This window comes from Lithobates pipiens, unplaced genomic scaffold (assembly GCF_037356315.1).
Source record: "Lithobates pipiens isolate NorthernLeopardFrog02 unplaced genomic scaffold, aLitPip1_a1.2 Scaffold_19, whole genome shotgun sequence".
NCBI classification, from domain to species: Eukaryota; Metazoa; Chordata; class Amphibia; order Anura; family Ranidae; genus Lithobates; species Lithobates pipiens.
The window spans coordinates 45690992-45718513 of NW_027507764.1; the positions used below are offsets into that span (position 1 = coordinate 45690992).

The 27522-nt window shown below is 44.2% G+C and overlaps 1 protein-coding gene across 1 annotated transcript in view; it reads left to right on the top strand.

Annotated features, from left to right (window-relative positions):
- DGKB (diacylglycerol kinase beta) overlaps positions 1–27522 on the top strand; it is a 662201-nt gene that overhangs the window by 448947 nt on the left and 185732 nt on the right. Inside the window, exon 21 of the mRNA XM_077490704.1 lies at positions 21538–21733. Within this exon, the coding sequence (XP_077346830.1) occupies positions 21538–21733 (196 nt within the window). The remainder of the gene's footprint in view (positions 1–21537; positions 21734–27522) is intronic.

Here is a 27522-nt window from a genome sequence, read left to right on the forward strand (position 1 = left end):
GATCACCAAAAATGGACAATAGAAGATTGGAAAAAGCGTTGCCTGGTCGGATGAGTCTCGATTTCAGCTGCGACATTCAGATGGTCGGGACAGAATTTGGCGTAAACCAACATGAAAGTATGGATCCATTCTTCTCAGTAAGAGTTGTGAAAATGTGGAATAGACTCCCTCCAGAGGTGGTTCTGGCCAGCTCAGTAAATTGCTTTAAAAACAGCCTGGATTCTTTCCATAATGTACATAATATAACTGGGTAATAACATTTATAGGTAAAGTTGACCTAGAAAAAAATCAGGTTGACTCTCGGGGGACCAGGAAGGAATTTTTTCCCCCTGCTGTAGCAAATTGGATCATGCTCTGATAGGGTTTTTCACCTTCATCCGGATCAACTATGGGATTGTATGATTTATTTATTTATTTGGTTGAACTAGATGGACTCGGGTCTTCTTTGTACATCGGCAGAATGGCACGGGCAGGCATATTGGTGTACAGGTACGCCCAATCTTAAATGCAGCCCTGCCATCGCGAGCGCGCCGCTGGCGGCACGCTCGCGTGCTGGTCGGGACCCCCGTGAGTCCAGTCACGGGTCCCGCGGGCTCGATCGTCGTGGGCATACCCGCGATCATCTCACGGGGCGGCTGAACTGGGAGATGCCGTTGTAAACAGCATCTCCCCGTTTTGCCTAGCAACAAGTGACGCTGATCTCTTCTCCATGTGATTGGAGCAGAGATCAGTGTTCATTAAACAAAGCCCAGCCCCCAACAGTTAGTAACACACCCCTAGGAACACTTAACCCCTACACTGCCACCCACTGGTTAACCCCTTCACTGCCAGTGTCATTTACACAGGAATCACTGCATTTGTATAGCACTGATTGCTGTATAAATGACAATGGTCCCAAAAATGTGTCAAAAATGTCCGATGTGTCCGCCATAATATCGCAGTCACAATAAAAATCGCTGATCGCCGCCATTACTAGTAAAAAAAAATAATTAATAAAAATGCCATAAAACTATCCCCTATTTTGTAAACGCTATAACTTTTGCGAAAACCAATCAATAGTCGCTTATTGCGATTTCTTTTTACCAAAAATATGTAGAAGGATACGTATCGGCCTAAACTGAGGGAAAAAAAACATTTTTTATATATTTTTGGGGGATATTTATTATAACAAAAAGTAAAAAATAATGCGTTTTTTTTCAAAATTGACGCTCTATTTTTGTTTATAGCGCAAAAAATAAAAACCGCAGGGGGGATCAAATACTGCCAAAAGAAAGCTCTATTTGTGGAAAAAAAAGACCGCACAGTTGTCAGTTAAAGCACCGCAGTGCCGAATCGCAAAAAGTGGTCTGGTCTTTGGCCAGCAAAATGGTCCGGGGGCTGAAGTGGTTAACCTGACTAACCACGTATATATGGTTACTGAGATCTGTCTCTGGCGACAATCAATGTCTTCTTGGCCTAGCTACATTTGGAAAATGACAGGTTCCTCTCAAACCTCCCTTGATGTTGCATACATACAGTGCCTTGAAAAAGTATTCACACCCCTTGAAATTTTCCAAATTTTTTCATGTTACAACCAAAAACATAAATGTATTTTATTGGGATTTTATGTGATCGACCAACACAAAGTGGCACATAATTGTGAAGTGGAAGGAAAATGATAAATGGTTTTCCAAATTTTTTACAAATAAATATGTGAAAAGTGTGGGGGGTGCATTTGTATGGCGCCCCCCTGAGTCAGTACTTTGTAGAACCCCCTTTCACTGCAATTACAGCACCAAGTCTTTTTGGGGATGTCTCTACCAGCTTTGCACGTCTACAGAGGGACCTTTTTGCCCATTTTTCTTTGCAAAATATCCCAAGCTCTGTCAGATTGGATGGGGAGCGTCTGTAAACAGCAATTTCACATCATATGTGTAATTGATTTTCTATTCATTCTTCAATAAACATTTGTATTTTATACTATTGTTGTAGTGTTGTTGCCATTCAAAGTCCCAATCAGGGGGTAAACTTTACTTTCTATGCACAGGGATGTGGCAACACACTACAGTGCTCTAATATGGTAAAAACACAATTATTTCTAAAATGTCTCTGTATTTGGCTCCATTCATCTTCCCATCAACTCTGACCAGCTTCCCTGTCCTTGCTGAAGAAAAGCATCCCCACAACATGATGCTGCCACCACCATGTTTCACGGTGGAGATGGTGTGTTCAGGGTGATGTGCAGTGTTAGTTTTTCGCCACACATAGCGTTTTGCTTTTTTGCCAAAAAGTTCAATTTTGGTCTCATCTGACAAGAGCACCTTCTTCTACATGTTTGGTGTGTCCCCCACATGGCTTCTCACAAACTGCAAACAGGACTTCTTATGACTTTCGATAATGTCTTTCTTCTTGCCACTCTTCCATAAAGGTCAGATTTGTGGAGAGACGACTAATAGTTGTCCTGTGGACAGATTCTCCCACCTGAGTTGTGGATCTCTGCAGCTCCTCCAGAGTTACCATGGGCCTCTTGGCTGCTTCTCTGATGAATGTTCTCCTTGCCCGGCCGGTCAGTTTAGGTGGACGGCCATGTCTTGGTAGGTTTGCAGTTGTGCCATACTCTTTCCATTTTCAGATGATGCATTGAACAGAGCTCCGTGAGATCTTCAAAGCTTGGGGTATTTTTTTAGGACCTAAGCCTGGATTCACACCTATGGCATTTTTTTTGTGCTTTTTCCTTTTTGCAGATTTGCACTACAGAACGTGTTCCATAGGAAACCATGTTAAATGGACTGTAGTGCAAATCTGCAAAATGCAAAAAGCACTAAAACTGCATAGGTGTGAATCCAGCCTAACCCTGCAATAAACTTCTCCACTTTATCCCTGACCTGTCTGGTGTGTTCCTTGGCCTTCATTTTGCTGTTTGTTCACGAAGGCTGGAGTCACACCTTTGGCCGCGTACACACGGGCGGACTGTTCGCCCAACTTTGTCCGTCCAACAGTTTCGGCGGACAGTCCGCTCAAACTTAGCATGGACGGACATGCCCACACACGACGAACGAACAGTTTGCTGAAACCATGCGCGATGACGTTTCGACACGTACGACGGATCGAAAATTTCGACGTCCAATACACTGCAATGCAACTTTCCGACGTGTAAATCCTTTCTGAGCATGCGCGGAACTTAGTTTGTCGAACAAGCCTACACACGGGCGGACTGTTCGCTCAAACAAGGTTTCAGCGGACAGTTTTTCGGAATTTCCGAAAAACCTTGTTCGTCCAACTGTCCGCTGAAACTGTCCGCTGAAGCCCCACACACGAGCGGACTGTCCGCCCAAACACTGTTCAGCGGACAAGGTTGGGCGAACAGTCCGCCCGTGTGTATGCGGCCTTTGCATTATAGTGCTTTTGCAGTTTGCAGATTTGCAGAGTCCGTTCGAGTCATTTTTATAATTGAAAACCTTGGATTCTTGGACGTCTGTTTGGTGTTTTCATTGGACTGTGTATATCAAAATTGTGATAGGCAGTCTCACCTGACAATAGTGCAGATCTAAATGGATACTGGGAGGTAAGGTGAGTGCACTGGAGTGCAGATATCACTGGTGACATGGATATTGGGGAGGGAGGTGAGTGCATTGGAGTGCAGATCTCACTAGTGACATGGATACTTGGGAGGGAGGTGTGTGCACTGGAATACAGATCTTACTGGTGACTTCACAAGGGGGTGGTCTCTCTGGGTTATGTCATTGGATGGCCATGCCCCATTGCTATATAAGCCCTTGTACACACGGTCGGACAACCAAATCCGTCGGATTTTGTCCGTCGGATTTTGTCCGATGGATTTTGTCCGTCGGATTTTGTCCGAAACTGTTGCATGCACACAGTCGGACACAGTGGTCGGAAAATCCGTTCTTTCAGAACGTGATGACGTTATTTCGTTAGGACGGGACTACGTTCAGGCTAGTAGCCAATAGCTTTGGTCTAGGAATTTGATCTGAGCATGCGTGGCACTTTGTCCGATCGGAATTCTCTACACATGATCGGAGTATGTCCGATCGGAGCATTTTGTCGGAAAATATTTCCAGCAAGTTGGAAAATTTGGTCCGACGGATATTCCGACGGAAACAGTCTGATGCATACCGCACACAGTCGGAATATCCGACAAAACGGTCCGATAGGAAACATTCCGACGGAATCTCTGACTGTGTGTAGGGCTAAGAGATGCCAGACAGTGGAAGACAACACAAAGGAGGAAGACAGCCACAGAAGAAGAGTAACAATTTTTTTTTATAGTAGGTAACCAGCGGTGAGGAACAAGACAGCAGTGGGAGATAGCACAAGGAATTGCCTGGGGGAGAAGACGGTGGCTGGAGAGATGACGGCGGGAGAAGGCGGTGGCAGGAGAAGGCAGCGGTGGGAGAACACGGCGGCGGGAGAGATGGCGGCGGGATAAGATGGCAGCGGGAGAGACGGCTCAGAGCTATTTTTTTAGTAAAGGACATTCTACTGCTTTTTGAGGTGAATGGGTAGAAAGGGGGCGGGATCTGAGGGCCCCCCTTCTTAAAGGGGGGCTTCCAGATTCCGATAAGCCCCCTGGCCGCAGACCCTGACAACCACAGGCTAGGGTTGTCGGGAAGAGGCCCTTTTCCCCATTAACATGGGGGCAAGGTGCTTCGGGGCATGCTGGGATAAGTGTTTGGTATGGATCCCCTCTAAATCCATACTAAACCTGGTATGGACCTGGGGGGAGACTCCACGGTATTTTGTTCTTAGTTTTTTTTTTGTTTTTTGTTTTTTTGCCTGCAATTTTTATTTTATTTTTTACATACAGCTGATGACTCATCGGTTGTTAAGGATGCAGCGCCCTCCTGTTTAGCAACCAACTATATACAGTGTTAAAATAAAAACCGCAAAACACAAAACACATCAAAATTTGCATCACAAACACAACACTTGCATTTCTGGTGTGATTCCATTGAAGTCTATTACCCGCAAACCACTGGAAATAAGTCCCCCGCCCCTTTCCAAAAAACGCACCGGCCGCAAAACTCATAGATGTGAACTTGTACCATAGGAAACCATGTTAAATGGACTGTAGTGCATTTCTGCAACTTGAAAAGCACAAAAAAAAAAAATGCATGGGTGTGAACCTAAGGCAAGGGTCTCTTTTTTTCATAGGTAACCAAAGACAAAGACTTTTATTTTTCAGATATCAATCTCTTTCACCCTCACGCGGGCTAGTGCACTGATTTAAGTCTGGGCCTAGAATGTCTGGCTTTTATAATCAAGTAGCTTTGAGTTAATGACTGGTACACTTTTACAAAGTAAAAAAAAAAAAATCTTTCTAATAATACAAAGTTTAGTCGTGGCAAGAGTCATGTCCACATCTATCACCAATGCCAATTCTCTAGGACCGTGCCATCGCCCTATCATCACCGCTTTGCCACTCACGTCAAAGTCCTAACTCGCTAGCTACCAACTGCAAAAGTGCAAACTAATCTGTGTATGATCGGTGTTAATTAGAGGTCCTCTGGCTAAATGTGAAAACTAGCTAGTCTAACAAGTCACAATGGGGTTCTGATTCCAAGTTGAATAATTGCCTTGTCGTACTCCCCGCCGCGCTCAATATTAAACGAAAATAACCGCCGATGCCTTTGCGCCCCCCCTCCCCCCCCGTCCGATGTGTCTCCACCTATTTAAATAATTCCACTTGGTTTGGGGACTCCAGACCTTTATAAATTAACAGCGGGAAAATACCAAAGGTGTCAGCTTGCATATGTATTATCTTTTTTGTGTAATGCTTAAATATGTATTATGGATTGACTGACATAAATTAGGCAGATTTCAGAATCCACAGGCTGTGGCTTGCGAAGGACCCCTTGCTGTCTGACATTTCATCCTTGTCAAAGATCAAATTATTTTAATTTAGGCTGTAAATTATAAGGAATGAAGTCTTCTTTGTGGGAATTCCCTGTGGTAATCTGACTTTTGTTGTTACTGCTGCTTGTCAGTGTGCAAAAAATATTATATGCATGCAAATGAGCTTGGAAAAGGTGTACTATCTAATTATCCATCCAGTGCCTTCCACTTGAACCCAGTGGGTAGTCTGACACGCAGTATGTGTTTGATTCATAGAGGCCTGCAGGGTATTTACACAAGATTACTTTTAATTATGAAATTAATATCTTTTTATCTGAAATGTATAGAAGCCGACACAGCCATGACCAGAATTTTTATCAAACTCCGTTTTACGATATGGGCTAAATATAAAAAGGGTGTTTAATAAAGAGATACATTATATTACCCCTTCCTTTACACGTACATCAATGTTAAAGGCACCCCAATCATAGTCCGTAGCAGCGGAAGCCGGTGGAATTTTTTTTTTTGGGGGGGGGTGGCAAAACAGTATGTCAACCCCCCCACCCCCCCCCCCCCCCCACATCGGTCGGTAGGTACTGTAGGTAGCGATTACCCCCATCTCCAGTGGCTACCCCTGTTTGGCAGCAGCCTCCCGTTCTACTGGTCATCATGGCGGCGGCTTGTATTTCCTCCCTCCTCCTCGGCGGCCAATCGGACAATGGGTCTTACACCAGCTTCTGATTGCCCAGATTGAGAATCAGTGTTACAACAGCTAATGGGATATTCACTGTTGAAACACCGATTCTCAATTCAGGCAATCAGAAGCTGGTGTAAACCCTTTTTTCCGATTAGTTGAAAATAGAACGTTCCCGATAACACCACTCCTGGGTAACATCACACCTGGGTGGGCTCCAGACCCATCCTCTGTGACCCAAGCCCACCCCATATTGAAGCTTATTAGAGCCTCCGGTGTTAAAGCCTGGCCACTGTAATTCTTGCACCCGGTGCCCTGAAAGAAGCCGGATGCATGAATAAGGGGTGGCCGCAGCGGCCATGGATAGATTCATGCTATGCATAAATCTTTACATTACGCATATAGGGGGTGGCGAGGAAAGAGGAGCAGCGAGGAGAGAGGGGCAGTGCCTATGTGTCCCTAATGGATGGGCCGCCACTGGTCCGTAGTGTTCAAAATTGAGTTGGCCCACTCTTTGCAGCTATAACAGCTTCAACTCTTCTGGGAAGGCCGCCCACAAGGTTTAGGAGTGTGTCTATGGGAATGTTTGACCATTCTTCCAGAAGAGCATTTGTGAGGTCAGACACTGATGTTGACGAGAAGGCCTGGCTTGCAGTTTCCGTTCTAATTCATCCCAAGGTGTTCGATTGGGTTGAGGTCAGTCAAGTTCCTCCACCCCAAACGTGCTCATCCATGTCTTTATGGACCTTGCTTTGTGCACTGGTGCACAGTCATGTTGGAACAGGAAGGGCCCATCCCCAAACTGTTCCCACAAAGTTGGGAGCATGAAATTGTCCAAAATGATTTGGTATCCTGATGCCTTAAGAGTTTCCTTCACTGGAACTAAGGGGCCAAGTCCAACCCCTGAAAAACAACCCCCCACCATAATCCCCCCTCCACCAAATGAGCTAACCAAGGGATTTCACTGATTGTCCAGTCTGGAGAGCTCTCTGGAGAAAGGTCTGGCTGATATTGAGAGGAAGCATCCGAGTATCCAAGGACATTGTAAGTACAGACATGAGTGTTGTGTCCTGGTGAATGTTGCTGCTGCTATCCCTTGTGCATCATTACTAGAGCTTGCCTGGCCTGGGATATTTCTGATTTGTCTCAGTGCTGTCCATTTTCTGAACCTTTAGGGGTAGCAACAAATTGAAGTGTATCCTCTGAGTACTGTTCAGCGTTCATGGAGTTATCCCACAGCTCCCTATGCCCTAACTCCAATAAAGTTACATACAGTTGCAAAAAAAAAGTATGTGAACCCTTTTGGAATGATATGGATTTCTGCACAAATTGGTCATAAAATGTGATCTGATCTTCATCTAAGTCACAACAATAGACAATCACAGTCTGCTTAAACTAATAACACACAAAGTATTAAATGTTACCATGTTTTTATTCAACACACCATGTAAAAATTCACAGTGCAGGTGGAAAAAGTATGTGAACCCTTGGATTTAATAACTTGTTGAACCTCCTTTGGCAGCAATAACTTCAACCAAACGTTTCCTGTAGTTGCAGATCAGACGTGCACAACGGTCAGGAGTAATTCTTGACCATTCCTCTTTACAGAATTGTTTCACTTCAGCAATATTCTTGGGATGTCTGGTGTGAATCACTTCCTTGAGGTCATGCCACAGCATCTCAATCGGGTTGAGGTCAGGACTGACTGGGACACTCCAGAAGGCGTATTTTCTTCTGTTTAAGCCATTCTGTTGTTGATTTACTTCTATGCTTTGGGCCGTTGTCCTGTTGCAACACCCGTCTTCTGAGCTTCAGTTGGTGGACAGATGGCCTTAAATTCTCCTGCAAAATGTCTTGAAAAAATTGGGAATTAATTTTTGCTTTGATGATAGCAATCCGTCCAGGCCCTGACGCAGCATCACATCAGATCACATTTTAGGACCAATTTGTGCAGAAATCCATATCATTCCAAAAGGGTTCATAGACTTTTCTTTTTTTTTGCAACTGTAGTTACATAGTAGGTGAGGTTGAAGAAAGACACAAGTCCATCAAGTCCAACCTATGTGTGTGATTATATGTCAGTATTACATTGTATATCCCTGTATGTTGCGGTCGTTCAGGTGCTTATCTAATAGTTTTTTGAAACGATTGATGCTCCCCGCTAAGACCACCGCCTGTCGAAGGGAATTCCACATCTTTGCCGCTCTTACAGTAAAGAACCCTTTACGTAGTTTAAGGTTAAACCTCTTTTCTTCTAATTTTAATGAGTGGCCACGTGTCTTGTTAAACTCCCTTCTGTGAAAAAGTTTAGTCCCTATTGTGGGGTCACCAGTACGGGATTTATAAATTGAAATCACATCCCCTCTCAAGCATCTCTTCTCCAGAGAGAATAAGTTCAGTGCTCGCAACCTTTCCTCATAACTAATATCCTCCAGACCCTTTATTAGCTTTGTTGCCATTCTCTGGACTCTCTCCAGTCCCAGTACATCCTTCCTGAGGACTGGTGCCCAGAACTGGACAGCATACTCTAGGTGCGGCCGGACCAGAGTCTTGTAGAGAGGGAGAATTATCTCTGGAGTTGATCCCCTTTTTAATGCCAATATTCTGTTTGCTTTGTTAGAAGCACCTTGACATTGCATGCCATTGCTGAGCCTATCATCTACTAGGACCGTAGATTCCCCCAGAGGTTCTCCCCCCAGTGTATAGATTGTATTCATATTTTTGCCACCCAAATGCATTATTTTACATTTTTCTACATTAAATCTCATTTGCCATGTAGTTGCCCATCCCATTAATTTGTTCTTTTTGCAAGTTTTCCACATCCTGCAGAGAAGTTATTGCTTAGCTTAGTATCGTCCGCAAATACAGAGATTGAACTATTTACTCCATCCTCCAGGTCGTTTATGAACAAAATAAATAGTATTGGTCCCAACACAGAACCCTGTGGGACCCTACTACCCACCCCTGACCATTCCGAGTATTCCCATTTATCACCACCCTCTGAACTTGCCCTTGTAGTCAGTTTTCAATCCATGTACTCACCCTATGGTCCATGCCAACAGACCTTATTTTGTACAGTAAACGTTTATGGGGAACTGTCAAATGCTTTTGCAAAATCCAGTCTATGGTTCTTCCTTTATCTAGATGGCAACTCACCTCCTCATAGAAGGTTAATAGATTGGTTTGGCAAGAATGATTCTTCATGAATCCATGCTGATTACTGCTAATGATACCGTTCTCGCTACTAAAATCTTGTAAATAGTTCCTTATCATCCCTTCTAAGAGCTTGCATACTACTGATGTTAGGCTAACTAGTTGAAAAAGCCAACCCCTAGGCCAGGGGTAGGGAACCTATGGCTCTCGAGCCAGATGTGGCTCTTTTGATGGCTGCATCTGGCTCTCACCTCTCAATCTGCGTATTGCGTGGTGTGCCAATCCGTGGATTGAGCCCATAGGAAAGGCCGCAGCTTCGGCCTAGCTCCGGAGCTGCGGCCATCTTGGTGCACCCGGCAGCGGCCTAGGTGAATGGCAGGCTGACGTTATCATCACCTGCCTCAACTGCTCGTGGATCTGCCTGCCTGTGTAGTGGTAAGCAAGCAGACAATCGTAGGGTAGATTTGGATATTACAGTGGGGGAGATGACATGGTTTGTAAATTAATCGATTAAAAAAAATAATAATGGCTCTAGCGGAATTACATTTTAAAATATGTGGCATTCATGGCTCTCTCAGCCAAAAAGGTACCCTACCCCTGCCCTAGGCTGTTCATTGAGCCAGAAGAGTGATGCTTTCTGTGTGCCTGGCTGCTGCTTCAGTAACCTGGGAAAGGAACCTGATGAAAACCAACAGAACTTACGGGGGTGAGTGCTACTCTTAAGTGACAGATATGAGGCTGCTAGGTCTGTTGACATTACATCCAAGATGGCGATGCTCAGGCAGCCAAACACCATGCGAAAAACCATGCATAAATTAGGTGTAATGCACACATAACCTTTCTTTTGAAATAAATGGTCAGGCTGTAGTACCCCCTTGATGTGGGTTGTTAAGCCAGTTCCCACGCTGAGATCTACCCTGATAGTTTTCAGTGATGGAAAGTCTGAGACCCAAATTACCATCCATCTAGTTCACTAAATTGTTCTTCAGTAAAATTGGACCTAAGACCATGTTGGGAATCACAATCTTAGACACTTACAAGATTTCTCTCCTTTTTCCAGTGGTCTCCGGGCCTAGTCTACATGGGAGCCTACTGAACACCTGAGGCCCATGAGACATGGAGGGGGGTGGGGGCTGAATCATCAGGTGCATGCACCCAGAGGAACCATTCCTACCACCACCAAGCAGGCTGACCCCTTTTACTAGACCAGCATTCATTCACAGTTCAAACTGGTCTGTACTCTCCACTAACAGGGCTTTACCTTGCTACATGGTAACAAGGTCTCTTTAACAGGATACAGAATGATAGCTGTGATACAGTTTTGCCTACTGAGGTGAAGCAGGCTTGTGGGCTACCTCTACAAGGCGAGAACATTGTGTCAGCTAAAGTGGACCCATGCTATGCTGTGCAAAGCAATAGGTTCTCTAAACTGTCTCCCCCTCCAGCTGCACAAACCTTCCTTTTGTTCCCCCAGCTGCTCCATTCAGATGCTGAAAATGAAGAGAAGATGCAGCTTGTAATTGGCAAGTTGAGACTTGGGGCTTATTCAGGGCTGAGAACTTTCTAACTGCCATCATGTGACAGTGTCGGGTGCCTGAGTGGCCGATCACCAAGCACAACTTTTTCATGTAGGAGGAAGAGCACCACATAACCCAGAAGTACCCAAGGACAAAAACAAATGTGAATATGTGCTGGTGGGGTGGACAGCAGCTAGGTTAACCTTTTTCTTTTGCCCTTAATGGGAAAACACAGGTTCTGATGAGAAATCTCCAACCTCCATGTTATTGCCGTGTCTTCTAGTGAAAACAGATGGAGCCACTGAGTGCAGCAGAGGACCCATATATCATGTTGCATCTGCAGAGGATACCGGTGCTCATTCAGGCTCCTGTTAGCCTCTCAATTATCCAAACAAAAGCAAAAAATGGCATCTGGTCTTTAATCCTACTACCACTGACTGTCCGCTGCATTGACTGTAAGTTCCGGTCGGGTGAACTTCCCCCTGCCGGGTTTTTGTACCATTTGCAAGTTCTTCAATGCAACGGTTATTGCACTCTGGGCCTCTGTGTATTTACTAATCACGCTGCACCCACATAAGCCTTAATTTCTTCTCCAGCTTACATGCAAGGCATGACAGAGGTGCCAACATGTTTTGGCTGATGTGGCCTGGCTATGAGTAAGGCCACATTGGCCAAAACATCTAAGCAGCTCTACCATGCCTTGTATGTAAGCTGGAGAAGAAATAAAGACATGTAGGTGCACCACAATGTGGCAGCAGTAAACGCACAGAGGATCGGAGTGCAAAACCATTGTATTGAAGAACTTACAAGTAGTACAACAACCAGACAGGGGGGAGCTCACCCAACCAGGATCTTAAAGTCAATACAGAGGGCAGTCAGTGATAGTAGGCCCAATCTTAAGAGAGACCTTGCCAAGGGGACTGGAATGCAACCTTCAGATGTAGGCCCTGAGCTATCCCTACTCCTCCGGAACCTCTACCTACCACTAATGTGGTCCCTGGCAGAGGGGTATGCTCTCCTTACACTAGCCACTTTACAAATGCGCACCAAAAACTTCCCTTCCAGCTGCAGTACTTTCCCTGGGACGAGCACCACCTAGAGTGGAGAAAATAGACTTCACCTGTCTATACATATAGAACAGGGGTCTCCAAACTTTCAATACAAAGGGCCAGCTTATTGTCCTTTCAGACTTTAGAGGGCCCGCATTGTGGCCAGCTGGTCTGGAAATTTTCCCGGCATCAGTGGGAATAAACATTGCCACATTTGCTACTAGGGTTAGAATTAGTGCCCTATTGTTGGTATCATTGGGTGGAATAGTTCCCCTTTGTTGGTTCCAGTGGGAGAAATGGTGCCCCACTGTTGATGTTAGTTGGCAGAATAGTGTCTTGTATCAGTGGGAGGAATAGTGCCCCAAGGACATGGATAAAGGCAACCAAAGGGCCACAGTTTGGAGACCACTGATATAGAAGATCAAGCGCACCAGGTGCAGTTTATCCTTTTTTTTTTCTTTAATTTAAAGCTTTTGGTTCCTTCATAGAGCCTAAACTGTTACTTCTTTTCTGCACAATGCTTCTAGAAAAAAAAAAATTTTGCTCTCATATAAAACGTCTGAATTTGGTGATTCCTCCTGAGCCCTCTTTCAAGTTTTCATACAAATCTAAAATCAAAGAGAATCATTCCCTCAGCCGATCTATAGTTTTTTTTTTTTTTTATGTTACTGGTCTGAAATAGCAAACAAAGGTGTGATCATGCTTTCAAACTACCATCAACACTACTAATGTATTGGCGGATTGAGGAAGTGGCCGTCTCTCTTCTCGTTGAATTGAACGTCGTTGGTCATTTCCTTAAATGCATTTCTAACTCTCTTCGTTCTTCCTGCTGCTTTGATTACTACAATCTTCAGGTCTATATATAACCTGTTGTCTGCCTCCATTTGTTATACGTTTTGCTTGATGCTTGCATATAAAGTCCTAAAGGGCATTTAACCCCATAGGGCTTCATTTTTTTGCATTTGTCTGCCCTAAATAATCCATGCTACATGTAGTTTTTAAAGAGGGATTCCACCTACAAAAAAAATATTAAAAGCCAGCAGCTATAAATACTACAGCTGCTGACTTTTAATAAATGGACACTCACCTGTCCCGGGGTCCAGCGATGCCGGCAGCCGAGGCCGATCGATCGCTCGGCTCTCGGCTGCTGCCGCCACCATTCTAGGTGAGGAAATCAGGAAGTGAAGCGAATCGGTTTCACTTCCCGGTTCCCTACTGCGCATGCGCGAGTCGCGCAGCGCAATAGGAATTGTCCGCACTGTCTCTGAGACCTGTGTGTGTCCCAGCAGACAACGCGGCAGGATAGGAAATGGCGTAGACTCCCACGGGAGTCTATGCCCGGAAGTGGGTGTAAATACCTGTCTTTGACAGGTATCTCCACCCCCCTCCCCCCTGAAAGGTGCCAATTGTGACACCGGAGGGGGGGGAGGGTTCCGATCAGCGGAAGTTCCACTTTAGGGTGGAACCCCGCTTTAAAGCTGAATTGAAGGCAGATATAAAATGTCACAAATGAATGTAGCTTTGTATTCATCAATCACTTCAGCTCCGGAAGATTTACCCCTCTTCGTGACCAAAAATCCCCTGGGGGTGGATTTTGATGGCACGTACAACTTAGTTAGAAACGGTAATTATTTTATTTCATAAAGCAAAAGAAGAAAGTTACAATATACATAAAAGAAATATGTCTAGATAACAACTGTATAGAAACACCATTTATGGCATTATGAACAACATAAACCTATACAACATCTAAGTACATGTAGTCATCCTATGTGTTTCGGAGCTGCTATAGAGTCTCCTTCTTCAGGGGTGTGGGTGTAACCATTACAGACAATAAGGCTCAGAAGAACAATCAGATGTATCCCAACATTACTTAACATAACATTTGTTAAAAACAGAAAGCAGTAGATGGACTCGCATTGGTTAGTTGACTTTGCCAGTGCTTGGGATTCTCAACGAAAAAGTCCAACTAATAAGATTACACAAGTGTGCTCAAGCTCTTGTGTCATTAGAGTGGTCAAAAGAAGTCTAAAAGGAGATCCAAGCAAGACCACGCTGGAGCACCCTTGTGATTGTAAACGGATAGTCCCAGGCAGCTCGTCCGACTGGCGTCCCGCATGTAGAGTCTGCAGTCCATCTACTGCTTTCTGTTTTTAACAAATAGTAATGTTGGGATACATCTGATTGTTCTTCTGAGCCTTATTCTCTGTAATTGTTACACCCTCACCCCTGAAGAAGGAGACTCTATAGCAGCTCCGAAACGCGTAGGGTGACTACATGTACTTAGATGTTGTATAGGCTTATGTTGTTCATAATGCCATAAATGGTGTTTCTATACAGTTGTTATCTAGACATATTTATTTTATGTATATTGTAACTTTCTTCTTTTGCTTTATGAAATAAAATAATTACTGTTTCTAACTAGGTTGTACGTGCCATTAAAATCCACCCCCAGGGGATTTTTGTTTATAAGCTTCTATTTCGGATGTGGCACAACAAATTTCACACAACCCTGCCGCACCACCCTTTTTTCCTCTTCTTAACCAGGCCATTTATTTGCGATACGGCACTGCATTACTTCAACTGACAATTGCGCGGTCGTGCTTTCTTTTGGTGGTATTTGGTCGCCTCTGCAGAGATATTTTTTACTTTTTGCTATAAAGCATATCCAATAAATAAAGCAGTCTTCCTGGACAAATGCTTCCACCTGCGAATAATTACAGTAAAACCTTGGTTTGAGAGCAACTTGGTTTGAGAGCCTTTTGCAAGACAAGCGTCATGTCACAACTGAGTATAAAGGAGAAGAGAGGCGACTCTAATGCCTCGTACACACGATTGGACATTGATCGGACATTCCGACAACAAAATCCATGGATTTTTTTTTCCGAAGGATGTTGGCTCAAAGTTGTCTTGCATACACACGGTCACGCAAAGTTGGTTGGAAATTCCAAACATCAAGAACGCGGTGACGTACAACACGTACGACGAGCCGAGAAAAATGAAGTTCCATAGCCAGTGCGGCTCTTCTGCTTGATTCCGAGCATGCGTGAAACTTTGTGCGTCGGAATTGTGTACACGCGATCGGAATTTCCGACAACGGATTTTCGTTGTCGGAAAATTTGAGATCCAGATCTCAAATTTTGTGTGATGGAAAATGTCCAATGGAGCCTACACACGGTCGGAATTTCCGACAACGGATTTTTGTTGTCGGAAAATTTGAGATACAGATCTCAAATTTTGTGTGATGGAAAATGTCTCATGGAGCCTACACACGGTCAGAATTTCCAACAAAAAGCTCCCATCGAACATTTTCTGTCAGAAAATCCGATCATGTCTATGGTGTATTAGTGTAGCAATATGGTTACATTTAATGAACCTACAACATTTAGCAACATACTGTTACACTTGTGGTGCGTACACCTGACCGGACTTTCCGGCAGACTAGGTACGACGGTCCGTCGGACAATCCGCTCGTGTGTGTGCTAATCCGATCGTTTTTCACATAAAAAATCTGATGGACCTAGAATAGAACATGTTTCAAATCTGTCTGACAGACTCAATTCCTATTGGAAAACCGTTCGTCTGTGTGCTGGTCGACTCAAATACGACGCAAGGGAAGCTATTGGCTACTGGCTATTGAACTTCGTTTTTTAGTCCCGTCTTTCATCATCACGTTCAAAGCGAACGGACATTCGAACGGACTTAGTCCGTTTGTGTGTGGTCAAGTCCATTCGTTCGTATGTTCGTCAGAACTCCACTGAAAAGTCAGTCGGGTTTTACTGTATGGAGACCCTGGATAACCTATTTCATACCCCCTGACTTTGATGACTCACTTCTACTACCTTAAACTACAGAATATTCAGGTTTTTACAGGACGTGGTCCCCTCTAGGGACCCCTATTCCTTTTGTCCCCCCACTCCTCTCTCCTTCCGTTCCCTGTCCAACGTAGGTCCTTTTCTCTTAAACCCCACCCCCGCCCCCCCCCTTTTTCCAATCTGTCAAACAACTTAGCAATATCTTGTCCAAGATACATGACTGCCTTCATTTCCCTCTACCCCCATCCCCCCCCTTTTTTTTTTTGTTTTTTATGTTTTATATTAGGCACAACTAATGAGGTGCTTACCCTCAGTATCGAATATATTATATAAACACACTACTTGATTGGAACAAACCTCCTGTCTTCTTTTGTCTTTGCCTAAAGTTATGTTATGATGAAATGATACTATGTTCTTTTGAATCTTCCTGATTACACTTTTTTTTTTGTCAAAAAAAAAAATTCCAATAAGTGTATATTGATTGGTTTACGCAAAAGTTTTAGCATCTACAAATTATAGGATATATTTATTGATTTTTTATTTATTTTTTTCCTACTGATAACTGTAATGGTGGCGATCAACGACTTATAGCAGGACTGTGATATTGCGGCGGACAAATTGAACACTAAATTACACTTTTTACGGGGACCAGCACCACTAATGCAGTGATCAGTGCTAAAAATATGCACTGTCACTGTACTGATGACACTGGCAGGGAAGGGGTTAACATCGGGGGGGGGGGGATCGAAGGGTGAACTGTGTGCCTAGCCTGTGTTTTCATTGTAGTGGGGGAGGTGCTTTTACTAGTAGAAGGCATGGATTGGCTGTGAGTAGTGAAGGGCTGACAGTTAACTCAATCTAACCAATATGTGACGTAAACTCTTGTGGTAGGTAAAACCTAGTCAATCACTCCTAATAGATAACCATTAAAATAAATATGAATATAAAGTGACTTCAGTGCATAAACCAATTGAACGTTAATGGGTGTAACCTCAAGGCTAAAAGCAATCACTCGGTGATGCCCCTAATCATCCAGCGATCGCCACATTCTTCACACTGTGTTAAATCAGCAGCAATATAAAATAGGTGTATAAACATGCAATATAAATAATGATCCTAATAAAAGTGATCCACCGGGGTGTGAGTGTCGGCATACCGGAAGTGACACGATTGTGGAACGAGCTCGGAGCTCCTGGATATACGCTGCTACTCGCTTGCTACTCACTATGCTTTTTAATGTGAGTGCACTGTATGATGTTATAATTTTAATAAATTCATTTTACCCTGTTTCCCCCGAAAATAAGACCTAGCGTGATTGTCGGTGATGGCTGCAATATAAGCCCTACCCCCCAAATAAGCCCCAGTTAAAGTCCTTGTAGGTCTTCTTTTCAGGGTAGGGCTTATTTTCGGGAGAAACAGGGTAGGGCTTATATTGCAGCCATCACCGACAATCATGCTAAGCCCTTGTACACACGGTCGGACATTCTGCCAACCAAATCCGTTGGATTTTGTCCGACGGATTTTGTCCGACGGATTTTGTCCGACGGATTGTGTCCGAAACTGTTGCATACACATGGTCGGACCAAGTTGTCGGAAAATCCGATCGTTCAGAACGTGATGACGTTATTTCGTTACGACGGGACTACGTTCAGGCTAGTAGCCAATAGCTTTGGTGTAGGAATTTGATCTGAGCATGCGTGGCACTTTGTCCGATCAAAATTCTCTACACATGATCGGAGTATGTCCGATCGGACCAGTTTGTCGGAAAATATTTCCAACCAGTTGGAAAATTGGGTCCGACGGATATTCCGACGGAAACAGTCCGATGCAGACCACACACAGTCGGATTATCCGATGACACGGTCGGATAGGACACATTCCAACGGATTCTCCGACCGCGTGTACAAGGGCTAAGTCTTATTTTCTGGGAAACAGGGTAAGTTACCACAAGAGCTTACATCACATATTGTTTAGATTAAGTTAACTGTCAGCGCCTCACTACTCTAACCATTTATGAATATTCAAGGATAAGCTATTTAACCACTTACGGACCACCCGCCGCAGTTTTACGTCGGTATTTTGAAGAGAAATATCATTGTGATGGCAGCAGCCACCATAAGCAGATTCGCAGCAAGATCACTTTTATCAGTGGCGGGAGAGGGGACCCCCCCCTCCTGCCATGCTCGGGTGCCCTCCGCCGCTTACCGGAGCCGTAAGCAGCGGCGGAGGCAATCAGATCTTTTCCTTAGCCTGACATGGAGATGAGTGAGGGGAAGATGGCCACCCGTCTCCATATCATTGCAGGGCGGACTTCAAAATGTCACTTCCGCCAATAGCTCTTAAAGAGGAAATATATAAGAAGTATAGAAATAAATAAAATAAAAAACACACCCTGCAAGGCAAAGGCATAATGAGCTAGTATGCATAGCATGCTAGCTCATTATGAATAACTTACCTGAGAACGAAGCCCCCGAAGCGGTCCTCCGTCTTCATGTCCGCCGCTGCCATGGATCTCGGAGTGACTTCCGGGTCTCGTTGCTCCGGCGCTGTGATGATGTCACTCCCGCGCATGTGCACGGGATCCGACACTCGCGGCATATGCGCCGTAGACAGCGGTGGCTGTCTCCGGGTAAATATTTCCTAAACCGTATAGGTTTAGGAGATATTTCTTGGACCTACAGGTAAGCCTTAATCTAGGCTTACCTGTAGGTCAAAGTGGTTTGTAAGGGTTTACAATCACTTTAAAGCGGAGCTCCACCCTAAAGTGGACCTTCCGCTCATTGGAACCCCCCACCCTTCCGGCGCCACAATTGGCACCTTTCACGGGGGAGGGGGCTGCAGGTACCTGTACAGTACAGGTATCTGCACCCACTTCCGGCATAGATATCTGCAGAATATACGCCCCTTTCCGAAGGTCCCCCCGCTGTCTGCTAGGAAACACGCGGATCCCAGAGACAGCGGGGACCATCCTTATTGCGCAGCGCGACTCGCGCATGCGCAGTAGGGAACCGGAAAATGAAGCCGCAAGGCTCCACTTCCAGATTCCCATAGCCAAGATGGCGGCGGCAGCACCCGAGAGACGATCGAGAGATCGGCTTCGGGTGCCAACATCGCGGGCGCGCTGGACAGGTAAGTGTCACTATTTTAAAAGTCAGCAGCTGCAGTATTTGTAGCTGCTGGCTTTAAAAAAAAAAAAAACGGCGGACTCCCGCTTATTTTATTTTCAAATGACACTTTTTTTTTCTTTCTATTTTTATTTATTGCATTTTAGTGTAAATATAAGTTGTGAGTTCTTTTTGACCCCAGATCTCATATTTAAGAGGTCCTGTCATGCTTTTTTTCTATTACAAGGGATGTTTACATTCCTTGTAATAGGAATAAAAGTGACACCATTTTTTATTTTTATTTTTAAAACAACAGTGTGAAAAAAATAAAATAAAAGGTAAAATAAATAAGAAAAAAAATTAAAACATTTTTTAAACGTGCCTCGTCCCGACAAGCTCGCATGCAGAAGCGAACGCATGCGTGAGTAGCGCCCGCATATGAAAATATCAACCCACACGTGAGGTATCGCCGCGATCTATAGAGTGAGAGCAATAATTCTAGCCCTAGACCTCCTCTGTAACTCAAAAGGTGCAACCTGTAGAATTTTTTAAATGTCGCCTATGGAGATTTTTAAGGGTAAAAGTTTGTCGCCATTCCACGAGTGGGCGCAATTTTGAAGCGTGAAGCATCAATTTACTCGGCCTAACACTATCTTTCACAATATAAAAAAAAAAAATTGGGCTAACTTTAATGTTGTCTTTTTTTTAATTGAAAAAAGTGTATTTTTTCCCAAAAAAGTGCGCTTGTAAGACTGCTGCACAAATACGGTGTGACAGAAAGTATTGCAACGACCGCCATTTTATTATCTGGGGTGTTAGAACAAAAAAAAAAGTATAATGTTTGGGGGTTCTAAGTAATTTTCTAGCAAAAAAAACAAACAGTTTTTAACTTGTAAACAACAAATCTCAGAAAGAGGCTCTGTCCTTTTGGTTAAGTGAAGGCGGCAGGCTTGCTATACATTTTTTACCCCATACACAGAGTGGTAGCGTGAGAGTAACACCTGACAGGCATGGATTGGTATTACTGCTTTAGCCCTTGTATACACGGTCGGACATTCCGATGGAAAATGTCCGATCGGACCGTGTTGTCGGATAACCCGACTGTGTGTGGGCTCCATCGGACTGTTTCCGTCGGAATATCCGACCGACAAAGTTTTAGAGCTGGGCTATAAAATTTTCCGACAACATGATCCGATCGGACTTTGTCCGATCGTTTGTAGAGAGTTACAATCGGACAAAGTGCCACGCATGCTCAGATCAAATTACGAGACCAAAGCTATTGGCTACTAGCCTGAACGTAGTCCTGTAAGGAAATTACGCCTCACATTAGGAATGATCGGATTTTCCGACAACTTTGTCTGACCGTGTGTATGCAACACAAGTTTCGGACAAAATCCGACGGATTTTGTTGTCGGAAGGTCCGACCGTGTGTACAAGGGCTAACAGGAACATAGGATCTATGCCTTATGTACTGACAGAATGGCGATCTGCCTTGTTTACAAAAAACGAGAAAAAAAAAAAAAAACATTCCTCTGGGTGATCAATGTACATTGCAGAGATTTTTAAAAAACTTTGTTGCAGATTCCTACCTTTTTATTATTCTAAAGAAAAAGCTGTTTGTTTATTAGTTTGTGTCCATGTGGAAAGTGAATGGGAGTGACTTTATAATTATCAATCCGCTGCTGCACTTGCAGGGGTCTAATGAGAAAAGTGGCAGGGTCTGCATCTATTTGTGCACTGGTGTGCAGTCATGTTGGAACAGGAAGGGGCCATCCCCAAACTGTGCCTACAAAGTTGGGAGCATTAAATTGTCCAAAATGTCTTGGTATGTTTATACCCTTTACTAGAACTAAGGGACCAAGCCCAACCCATGAAAAACAACACCACACCATAACCCCCCTCCCCCCCCCCCCCCTCCACCAAACGATTTGGACCAATGCAGAAAGCAAGGTCCATAAAGACATGGATGAGCGAGTTTGGGGTGTATATAAAGTCCTAAAGGGTGAGTTTGGGGTGGAGGATCATGACAGTCCTGACCTCAACCTGATAGAACATCATCATTTGGGATGAATTAGAGTGGAGACTGCGAGCCAGGCCTTCTCATCCAACATCAGTGCCTGACCTCACAAATGCGCTTCTGGAAGAATGGTCAAACATTCCCATAGACACACTCCTAAACCTTGTGGACGGCCTTCCCAGAACAGTTGAAGCTGTTAAGGTGGGCCAACTTAATATTGAACCCTACGGACTAAGACTGAGATGCCATTAAAATTCATGTGGGTGTAAAGGCAGGTGTCCCACTACTTTTGGTAATATAGTGTATTTTGATATTATTTTTCAGTTTTTAGAAATGATTTTGATTTTTTACAGTGCGATGGCATTCAGATGGACATGGGCAACATCTCCCTTGAAGGCATTGGTATTCTCAACATCCCGAGTATGCATGGTGGTTCAAATCTTTGGGGGGAGACCAAGAAAAGGCGGAGCAATCGAAGAACGGAAAAGAAGAATCTCGACAAAAGGACCACAGTCACCGACGTGAAAGAGCTGAAATTTGTAGCACAAGGTACAGTTAGTAAAGAAAAATAAAAAAATCGGCCATGTATGCATACGCAAGGGAATTGCATTACTCCAGTTGCTGTGACACCTCCTGAAAAAGGCAGATATTCATAAATAGGCGACCCGGCTTTGCATAACCTTCTTTTAGCTTCTTATGCACTTTCCTTGAACGCTGTGTACCTACCAAGGTGCAAACTGAAAATTTGGGGCAGGTAGGAGGGCATTGCTGATAACCTTCACCTCACGGGCGGATCCGGGGGGGGGGCAACGGGGTAATTGCCCCCTCCGAGAATACGGGCAGCGGATGACAGCGCGGCCTGTTCCGCGGGTGCCAGCGCGGCCGGTTCCGTGGATGCCAGCGCGGCCGGTTCCGCGGGTGCCAGCGCGGCCGGTTCCAACTTCACCTGTAGTTGCTTTCTACATCGTTGATTGAAGAATCCCGTTGTATGCCATTAGCCAATCGTTCCCTTTTAATTGAGAAAAGTTGCCAAGAATGTAATTTTGTATCCACTACTAATGTGTATTGTCTAATGCCCCATACACGCGGTCGGACATTCCCGACCGCAAAATCCGTCGGATTTTTTCCGACGGATTTTGGCCCAAACATGTCTTGCATACACACGGCCGGACAAAGTTGTCGGAAAATCCGATCGTTCGGAACGAGGTGACGTTATACACGTACGACGGGACTACGTAGAGGCCAGTAGCCAATAGCTTTTGTCTCCAAATTTTTTCTGAGCATGCATGGCACTTTGTGCGTCGGAAATTCTCTACACACGATCGGAAAAAGTCGGAAAATTTTAGATTCATGCTCTCAAACTTTTTCCGTTTCCGTTTTTCCGTTGGCAGCTGCCTCATACTTGCCAACTATCTCAGTTTAAATTCCCTTGTCCCTTGAGGTTTTAGTCCTGTGCTGTGTCCTGATATCTCAGTGCAAAGTGCTGTTACTAATGCTGCGCAGCTCTGCCCTATTGTTGTGTACAGATGACTCACCTGCAGACCCTGTGTTTACATGTAAATTACCAGCATTCATATGTAAATAGCGGCGGCCAGCGGCATTGATATGTATATCCTGCCTCCCTGAGGTCATATACACAGTAATCTCTAACAACCAATCAACAAGCAGAAATCATGTGCTGTAACCTCTAGTAACTAATCAGTGAGCCGTAACATGTGCTGTAACCTCTAGCAACCAGTCAGTGAGCGGTAATGATGCACTGTAACCTCTGGCAACCAATCGCAATAGCTGCCTGATCTGATTCAGTAAACTGATTTTGAGTCTAGCTGCTATTTATTTTATGTCTCAGAGCAGGTGGAGAGCAAAACTGCATGGGGGGGGGGGCCAAGAAAAGTTTTGCCCGGGGTCCAACCAATATTAAAGACGGCCCTGGATAGAGCCCACGTGCAATCGGATTTTCCAACAACATAATCTGATCTAACTTTTTCCGTCTGAATTTCCGGCCCTGTGTATGGGGCATAAGTCATGTAGAACGTCAAGGTACCAGGACCATACAATGAAGGAAAGTGGAAAGATAGTGCCGGACTACTAGCAAGGTTGTCTTATTGGTATTGCTATCTATGTAATGTAATGATGTTGTTGTAGGTGTTGTGTTGGGGAGGTGGTTTCTACAACTCAGGGAATCGCCGCTGTTTTTTTTTTTGGCCTGTTGTGTAATGTAGCAAAACTGAAGCACCACACCATTGCAAAAAAGATTGAGCTTTCACTTTATTCCATAAGGGTCGGAGGGATGTGCCGGTTTTTACTCCCTGCTTTGCAGGGGGTAAAAATGGCACATCACTGCTGTCTGTAGAGAGCTCTGTGTTGTTTACCAACACAGGGCTCTCTTCTGTTAGTGGGTCCCACCATAAATCTTTGGCTGGGACTCACTGATAGGCGGAACTGCAAAATGACGTATATGTATGTGATCCTGCACTGCAGGGCTGCCCTGCCACAGTATCTGGTCCGATACCCAACGGTCTGGGGTTAAGATTGGAGACCAGTAGCTATAGCAGTAGAGAGGCTCCCACCGACCAGCTGAATAAGTAGATAAGCAGGTCCCCCTGGCAGATGACGTGGGCTCACCCAAGGTGCAGGGTCTAGGTACTAAGCTTGTGATCATGGATTGATGCATGACAGTACCAGGTCACATTCCTCAGGATCACCCCCACCAAGAGGTGAGCAAAACCAGGGTCCAGTAGCGGATATCGTGGGTAGGGATCAGACAGAAGCTTAATCAGTAAGCAAGTCAAAGGTCAAAGGTCGGTAACAAGTGGTCGTAGGTTGGGATTAGGCAGAAGGGTAGTTAAGGAACAAGCCAAAAGTTTTTAACATGGGGTAGCAGAGGTACTGTATAGATGGCAGCAGGAGCAACAAGAGCGAGATATTGCCTGTAGAGGCACAATAATCTGGCAAACAGGAAGTGCAAAGGCGTGGCTTAGATAGGAAGTTCATGGGAGGAGCAAGGAGTTCAAGATACAGCAGAAACAAGGCAATGGATCAGACAGGGCACTGTCCAGAACCTCAGGTAACTCCACAAGAACAGATATTGTTAGACACAGCAGAGGTTGCAGGTTCAGGCCCGAGTCCTGACAGAAAGGTACTTGGCAAAAATACCTGGTCTTTGGCACCTGTGCAGGGTCCAATGCACTTCAGATCTAGTCCATTACTGGCTCACTCATTAATAGCTTTAAGGACTCTTCCAGTATCCTTCGAAAAACGAGCACTGCTTCAGATGCAGTCTTCTTTTCTGGATCCTGAAGAAGGTGTGTATCAAAATGACATAACCAATGTAAGGGTCTGAGGGGTTAGCTGAGGGCTGTTAAAAAGTATACGCCAGAGGACAATCCCTCAATGCTAATTTTTCCAACTACACTATATTGTCAAAAGTATTGGGACACCTGGCTTTACACACACATGAACTATAATGGCATCCCAGTCTTAGTCTGTAGGGTTCAATATTGAACCCTTTGGAGCTATAACAGCTTCAGCTCTTCTGGAAAGGCCACCCACAAGGTTTAGGAGGGTGTCTATGGGAATGTTTGACCATTCTTCCAGAAGAGCATTTGTGAGGTCAGACACCGATGCTGGACGAGAAGATCTCTGCTCTAATTCAACCCAAAAGTGTTCTATCGGGTTCCTCCACCCTAAACTCGCTCATCCATGTCTTTATGGACCTTGCTGTATACACGGGTGCGCAGTCATGTTGGAACAGGAAGGGGTCATCCCCAAACTGTTCCCACGAAATTGGAAGCATGAATTTGTCCAAAATGTCTTGGTATGCTGACGCCTTAAGAGTTCCCTTCACTGGAACTAAGGGGCCAAACCCAACCCCTGAAAAACAACCCCACATCATAATCCCCCCTCCACCAAACGATTTGGACCAGTGCACAAAGCAAGGTCCATAAAAACATGGACACGTGAGTTTGGGGTGGAGGAACTTGACTGGCCTGCACAGAGTCTTGGCCTCAACCTGGTAGAACACATTTAGGCAGAGACTGTGAGCCAGGCCTTCTTGTCCAACATCAGTGCCTAACCTCACAAATGCGCTTCTGGAAGAATGATCAAACATTCCCATAGACACACTCCTAAACCTTGTGGACGGCCTTCCCAGAAGAGTTGAAGCTGTTTTAGCTGCAAAGAGTGGGCCAACTCAATATTGTAGGGAATGGGGTATTTCAGCAGGGGGGGGGGGGGCTCTGGAGGACCTTGTCCCAGCACTGTTCCCACCATCCATGATCTGCCTGCATTGTATAGAGATGCATAGAGAGTCACATTGATGACCTCAAATAAGGTATCCAATGAAATCGGAAATATTTTGCTTTAAAATTGAATTAGCGTGTTAATGAGGATGGGAGGGAGGAAACATAGAAGGCAACATATAAACCTATTTAACCTTTGCTTCACCATTCGGGGAAGGGGATTGGAGGGACAGCCACTTGGTATCCTTTCTTGTAAGCTGACCGCCATTCAGTTTTAAGTAAATAGTAGTCGGTTTTGCAACCAGATTACCTACTTTGGAATTGTTCTGCATATAGCAGCGTTTTATTAAATATTTAAATATATCTCTTTTTTTGACAAAAGAAAAAAAAAAACTTTAATAGTTATTTAATTTTAATATTTTACAGACTTTTTGATCTGTGATATAATAATGCTTTATCAATAGCAATTTTAGGGAACTATTCCTTATTTTGCAATCAGGGTATTTATGCGCTTCGACGAGGTCCTTGGGTCAACAGGGAATTATCTCTTCATTGTTTAACAGAAAATTCCCTGATTAGAGACTGTAAAGACCCATTCTGTGCACAATGACACTCAGAGACTGGAGATGTGTGCAGCCTATCCATCCACACGGGGGGATTAGAATGTAACGTCTGATTGCGTTTTGGAAAGGGGATCAGTCTGAGGCTCTGCCAAACCTGCTATTTTGGTCGGGTGCCTCCACTGCCTCTTCAAATAGCTGAGGTTATCAAAATGTAACTTAAAAAAAAAAAAACGGACACTTTAACACCTTGTCTACCAAAGTATGTGTAGCAAGGTCCCAGGCCTCCTTTGGTCTAATGAGAACCTCCAGGGCCAGGGATAGCTGACATCCTTCTGTAGATGGTGGGTTGCAAGGCATAGTGGGTGTATTAATTGGGCGCCAGACACTTATTCAATGCAAAAGAGATTTTATTTCTCTTAACAGGACTTTGGGAGAGAGGGTTAGGGCCAGGACACCCTTGGGTAGTTGCAAGGTCAATTAACAGACTCCGAGACTTCTACAGGAGGACGGCCATACAGGGAAAGACATCCAGCAAGACCCCGCATCTGCATGTGCAGGAATGCTGTCTCTTGTGGCAACAGTCTTTAACAGTTTCTAACACAAAGTGTAACAGTTCCTTCACTTTCACTACAAATTCTCCTGGTAGTTCTTGAATACACTGAGCCAGGGCCCTCTTTAAGGCAGGGCAAAAGGGGCAGCTGCCCTGGGCCCTGTCATTGTTGTGGGGCCCAAAGCAGCTGCCTCATACTTGCCAACTATCAAAAAAAAATATGTATGTGTATATATATATATATATATATATATATATATATATATATATATATATATATATATATATATATATATATATATATAATTAGGGCTGTTACTGATTAAAATTTTCGTGTTCGATTAATCGACTAATTTCAATTAATACAGATCTAACTACTTTTAGCTGATCTCCTTGCATTGCAACACTGCATTAGTCAGTGGTAAATGTGGTATACACTATATACAATCACCCGACACTAGTTCGTTTCCACAATCCATGACTTAACTTCACAGTTCACACAAATACGTTTTAAACTGTAGCACTGACTTCATTTTTTTTTTTCCACAGTAGCGTGACAATCCCTCCACCTCCGGTCTAACTAATCACCCTCACCTTATGGCATGGACCCCCTTAATTGAGGAATTAATCTTTAATTTCCACAGCCCTAATATATATATATATATATATATATATATATATATATATATATATATATATATTATATATAGTTTTTTTATTTATTTTTGTGAAATGTCAAGAGTCTAAACAGATCCCTGATGTCTCACTTTTGAGACAGAGAAAGGAATTGAGGACAGAGATTCCCCAGTCCCTTTCTCTGCAGCCTCAGCTGCACTGGACAGTGCATGAATAGGAAGTGCTCTGTGCCGAGGCTTCCTGTTCATTCACAATATGATGCATAGTAAACATGCCACTTGCCGACCGCATAAACTAGGAAAATATGTCAGTACTTTGACATTTAATACGGGGGTAATGGCTAGTTGG